At 44.1% G+C, this 6,000-nt stretch overlaps 1 protein-coding gene across 1 annotated transcript in view; it reads right to left on the bottom strand.

Moving 5' to 3' along the window:
- Window positions 1–1,719: 1,719 nt before the first annotated feature.
- Tnc (tenascin C) overlaps window positions 1,720–6,000 on the bottom strand; it is a 94,215-nt gene continuing 89,934 nt past the window's right edge. Inside the window, exons 26-27 of the mRNA XM_029563684.1 lie at window positions 5,438–5,601; window positions 1,720–2,441 (exon numbers count right to left, since the gene is read on the bottom strand). Of these exons, the coding sequence (XP_029419544.1) occupies window positions 2,331–2,441; window positions 5,438–5,601 (275 nt within the window). The 3' untranslated portion in view covers window positions 1,720–2,330. The remainder of the gene's footprint in view (window positions 2,442–5,437; window positions 5,602–6,000) is intronic.

Below are 6,000 nucleotides of genomic sequence, written 5' to 3'. Positions count from 1 at the left end.
GGAGATCATTGGCAGAACTCATATTGGTGGCCTTGGAGTGAGGCACAGAACCGGGGAAAGGAAAGTAAGCAAGAAGAGTAGATGACGGGAGGATCTGAGGGCCAACCGAACACCCCACTCCACCCCTCTCCACAGTGGAGATTGTCTGCTGCATATCTACGGTGGAAACTTGACCTTGAGTATGGAGTAGAGTTTGAGACTTTTTCAGATAAAGCAGTTGTCTAAAAAATGCCACAGGATCAGAGGCTGAAGGGCATGCTGAGAATGGTGCACTTTGAGTGTGGTCTTAGAATCTTCTGTTACCCAGTTCCCCTTTGGGGGCATCCAAATTCTCAAGTTCACGAGGAGGGATTCTTGTTTGATGTGGCTTCTTCACCAAGAGAATTTGTTGGATTCTGCTAAATATCTTAGCAACCAGGTCTATCCACAGTCCTGGAGAAGGCTGGGATTTGGGTTTAGATACTTCCAACTCTGTCCAGTGGAGAGTTAAGCCTCCCACTTAAAGCCTGGTTGTTTAGAGGGAGCCTGTTTGTTTGGGTTTGTGCAGCCAGGAGAACGTTGCTATGGTTGAGACGCAGGCGATGGATCTTATGATCTGGAACAGCAAATTGTGTATATAACATGACAGCATTTATTAAAGCAAGATAAACTCAGTGGCAAAGGATCTGGCTGGAGCTGGGAATTCCTCTGATCCTGGCTTCTGAACCATCACATTCCATTTGAATGAGGCCCAGGATCCAAACACTTTCATTAAATAAGTCAATTTGCTGAGAATCTCCAAGACAATGAGCTGGGAATTGCCCTTTCCCTAGTTTTAAGGGAAATGCTACATGCCCCATGATTCTGATTCACTGCATTGCTGAGCAGGCACAGACCTGCTGGCTTGGCAGAGAGCACCCAGCCCTACCAGTGCCTGAGCTGAGTTTGGGGACACTGGGCTCTCTTCCTTTCAGAGGGCCTTCGTGTAAAGCATAAAGAGATAATTCAGGCATTCTTTCTAGATCTAAGAATTCAAGAGTACCAGGTGCAACATCCATTTGAACTACTTCAATAATAATTTGCGCCTGGAGCGCTATCCCCTTGGCATAGCAAGGACCAGGGAAGAAGGAATTTTCATCAGGGGCCAGGAAGGGGACAGACATATTGGAGTCAAAAGGCATGGGCTTAAACCCAAGTTCTATTATTAATTGGGTAAGTAGCCACAGATAAGCCTATAAGTCCCAGGCCATGCCATATAGAATGACAGTAGAGACAGCTAACAATCAGATCAAACTCTATGTTTAAGGGCTGTCATGGATGTGTAATTTATTCTGCATGGAACTGGTATGAAATAAGGAGTGGGCATGGCTTTACAAGGAAACCAGGTACAGAGAGGTTAGGGAACGTGGGAATGGGTCGAGCTTGGATAGTCTGCCCGTGATGACAATCTTTTCCTCATCATAGAATATTTCTAGGTTGCTCTAGAAAATGGACCTCTTTAAAACACAAATCATTACTCTTACAATGCCAAGTGTGAAGCAGAATCTGAAGGTACGAATTTTTCCAATGTTGTTAAACTTTGTTCAGAAAAGTGTTTCCTTCTGTCTCTACCCTGGCCTCCTCTCCTCTTCCCTGCTGAGCACAATCCCTGTTTTCCTTCCTTTTCCAACATCCCTTTCTCTGATCATTGGCTTTGGTGAAAACCACACTCAACAATGAAAAGCAAAATAACAAACAAAATTCAAAAGTACTTGTGCTTTTATTAAAAAAAAATACAATCAGGTTCTGTCCAGATGCATTTGGGAAGGGAACATCTTTAAAAATTCTTAGTTTTCATTATCACCACCATCATTATTATATTAATAATATTAATCTTCTTGAAATGGAAACAGTGTTGCTTTTCTGAATTCAGTTGTATGTAGAAAAAAAGGGGGGTGGGGGGCAACATCCAATGTCACACAGTTTTTTTGCTACCCAAAATAATAATAATTAATTATGCAGCTTTGTGTAAAATATGGCTGGTTCTAAAACAAACTACTCCCACTGTATAGCCTACCCCTCTCCCATTCCCAGAGCCACCCAAGAGAATTAAAAAACCATTGTGTTGTTGTTACTGGAAGACTTTCGTTGAATCAAACAACAAAGCAGGAACCAGTTGCAGACTGTTGTCTTTGGTGCAAAGGGAGTAACTGCAGAGGACCCTATGCCAGTGCCTCGTGATTTGTAGTCAACTTGGACTCCCACCAGATGCCCAGGTATGGCTTGATGTTTAGACTGGTGTATCAATGCTTTGGTAAAAATCCATTCCTTTCTCTGGGCCCCATTCCTCTCTCACCCATGTGTCCTGGGATTTATGCTCGTTTGCGCCTGCCTTCAAGATTTCTGAAGTTGCTGGGTCTCAGCTTCATCTCAGCAAACTGGATTGAATATTCGTGGCCCTTCCAGTGGAACCAGTTAACACCCTGCAACAAGGAGAGGACCTCTGGGTTAGTTTCCATTACAAAACCTGTTTGTGGATTATCACCATTTCGTTACCCAACAAAAAAGGGTTTTATTTCAAGGTAACCGCTTGGCATTTCATAGGTATGCCTCTTGTTGATCTATATTGTGAAATCTTTCAAAAGGTCTGGTTGAATCTGACCCAACCTTTTACCCATCGTTAGAAATCACCTGGGTTTGTGCCGAGCTTTGGCTGGCCCTCTTGAAATAAAATGGTGGCTGATGAAACTTGTGTTTCTGAGAAAAGGCTGTGTAGGAACACAGATCATGACTGCAGGCTATAGGATAAAGTTAGCTAGATGCAGTGTGTGTGTGTGTGTGTGTGTGTGTGTGTGTATGTAATTTGTAGGATTCCCATGGAGCATTTTAATAAGGCATTGTCAGAGAAAGAACACAGGTAGAATACAAGCTTTGCAACCTGATCTACAGGGTTAGGGTTGTAAGTCTTATATGAGGGTGGGCACTTGTGTTTCTGAGAAAAGGCTGTGTAGGAACACAGATCATGACTGCAGGCTATAGGATAAAGTTAGCTAGATGCAGTGTGTGTGTGTGTGTGTGTGTGTGTGTGTGTGTGTGTATGTAATTTGTAGGATTCCCATGGAGCATTTTAATAAGGCATTGTCAGAGAAAGAACACAGGTAGAATACAAGCTTTGCAACCTGATCTACAGGGTTAGGGTTGTAAGTCTTATATGAGGGTGGGCAAGATAGTTCAATGAGTAAACGCTTGCCTGTCAAGCCTGGGGACCTGAATTCAATCCAAGAAACTTGTGTAATATAAATGTGGGAAGTGAGAACTGACTCCACAAAGTTGTGCTCTGGCCTTCACGTGTATGTCTCCACACATACATCATGCATACACACAATAAAAAGTATTCTTATGTGAGTTACAAATGGTTTTGAGCACGTGATCAGACCCGTGGACCTGTTTTACTACAGACACTTTTTTTTTTTTTTTTAAATTAGGAAACAATACTGTAGGGGCTGGAGACATGACTCGGTGCTTAAGAGCACTGACTGTTCTTGCAGAGGACCTGGGTTCGAATCCCAGCACCCACATGGCTAACAACTGTCCATAACTCCAGTTTCAGGGGCTCCAACATTCTCTTCTGACCTTTGCATGCATTGCACGACACGGGTGCACATGTGGACCATACACTCATACAATAAAAATAATAAATAAAATTAAAAAGAAATGATACTGTAAACCTTGAAAGATGCTATGAAGTTAAAATGAGATTATGAAAGTGCTACCACAGTGCTGGGGACTTTATAAGGTAAGTTTTACTTCCTTAGTCTCAAGGAAGGACACATATCCTTGAAATATGGGTCAAAGATTTATCTATAAGACAATATTTATGCCTGGGCTTTGTGGTTCCACATACAACTCTTTCACAGAGTGTATAGATACATATAGAACATGTGAGAGGGTTGGGGCTGGCTCACCACAGCTGTTCCTGGAGGCCACCACCCCTGACCACTGACCCCTCTACACTGCAAGCTACAGGGCTACAGGAAACATATCACGGACACAATAATGGCTAGTGAGGTGAGGGAAATTGCGAGGAATTTTATTTGTTTCCAGCATTTTTTGCATTCACAGACAGGAGGCCATCTCTGAGCCTGAAGGGAGGTGGGATTTAAGAACTGCTGGTTCATTTCATGTACACATGTACTTGTAAGCACTCAGTTACAGGGAGGCCCTGCGACCAACAGTTTGTCTCGCCTGCTGACATCCTCTGACCTCACTCTTTCCTTTTATAGAAGTTCAAGGATGGCTGGAAGGTAGAGACTGAAGCCAGAGAGGGAAAGAGAACCCACAGAGGCCACACAGTGATTTGAGTAGAGCCAGAACTGGGTCTGAGTTCTTGTGAGCTCTCTGTGGCCTATGATGCCATCTTTTTCTTTTGAAAATTGAATGGATAGAGAGTAAAAGAGGTGTCTGTTTTGATGTGTAGTGTTATCAGAAACACTATATCACACCGGAGTTAGGGAACTGGGAGTTAAAGATGGTAGAATAATGTTCAGAGTAGAGATGCTATAAAGGGAATGTAACGAGCTAGAAAGAGCCCAGGCCTGATGTGAAGAGGTGGCCTTCCACCCTTGCCTCCTCTGTAACACGGACATGAAAAGTCACTCCCTCATCTCTCAGGCTAAGGTGATAAGTTCAGGAGATACAGAAGGTCAGAGAGCTCTGAAAAGTGCCAGATACTAGTCAAGGTAAGAAGGTAAGGTCTACACTGAAGTTCATGGGTATTATTTGTTAGCAGCCAACTAAGTCATAAATACACATATCAAGCCTAATGGAGAATGGTAGCTCCCAAACCTGTTGTCTGCCAGTAATCGCCTGTGGAGTCTACCAAAATGCCCTGCCCCCCAAATCCAGAACAGCAAAAATATACAAATACTTAGGCAGTTGAGATCTCAGATGGGGCCACACCCCATCTGAGATCATTAAATCCAAATTCCAGGGCTTATAACATACAACCTGAGCCATGGTAGTTTTACAAAGCTGTGGGGACCCTCAGGAGCCAACCTGGCCCAGGGCTCAGCATAGTATAGCCTTGAGAGCACAGCTAGCCTTCCTCCCTGAGTGGAGATGAGTTCATCAGAAGGAGCTGGGGCTGGAGCCGGGTGTGATTAAGTACCCCACCCTACTTGGCATTGTTCACTTTTCAGATACCGGTAGGGTAGGCAGGGCTCAGAACAAGAAGGATTATTCTGGGTTCAGACAGAAATTGTATCTGAGGAAAGAATTCTAAGCTCAGGACCTATGTGTCCAGTAGTTCCTCCTGGGCTCTTCAAGGGTTAGCATGTGCTGTTTCTAGCTGATCTGCAGCATCTTTGAGATTTTGCAATGTGTTAGGAAGGTAACACAGTTTCTGTTTAAAGTGTGCTTCCCTCTCTCACAACCCACTTCCCCAGCCCTGTGTGCTGTGGGCCGTTAACAGTCCACTCACCTGACTGTGGTTATTGTCCCCATATCTCCCCATCAGGTTGACACGGTGACAGTTCTTATACCAGAACGCTCCTTTATAGGACAAAGCACAGTTGGTGATGGCTGAGTCTGTGTCCTTGTCATAGGTGGAGAAGGATCTGCCATTGTGGTAGTTCATGGAGTCACCTGAGTGAGAGTAAGAGAGAGAGAAAAGAGAGAATTAAGAACTGGAATCACAGCGGATGCAGTCCTTCATGGGTGTGAAGAACAGAACCAGAGATGACAACTGAAAGATCCTGGGGTATGCTCGCATTGAGCCTCAGACCCAGAGTCAGAGCTGGAGCCCCAGGGACTGCATGGTACATGAGTGCCACCCCCAAAGACTCATCTCTGACAGAAACACCTTTATGTGATTAAAAAAAAAAAAAAGGTTGCAGGTGGCTCTGGAAAGTCCAGCTTCAACTCCTATCTCTTACTTTCCAGCTATAAACTTGCACAAATCAAGCCTCCCGCAGACCCTCAGTTTTCTCATCTATAAAATGGAGCCAGCACATGGATTCTATCTACCCCAGCACTGTGGTGACA

Source organism: Nannospalax galili, unplaced genomic scaffold (assembly GCF_000622305.1).
Source record: "Nannospalax galili isolate Female #2095 unplaced genomic scaffold, S.galili_v1.0 scaffold34, whole genome shotgun sequence".
Lineage (NCBI taxonomy): Eukaryota > Metazoa > Chordata > Mammalia > Rodentia > Spalacidae > Nannospalax > Nannospalax galili.
Note: the sequence above shows the minus strand (reverse complement) of the source record. Positions and strands in the feature narration are given on the sequence as shown.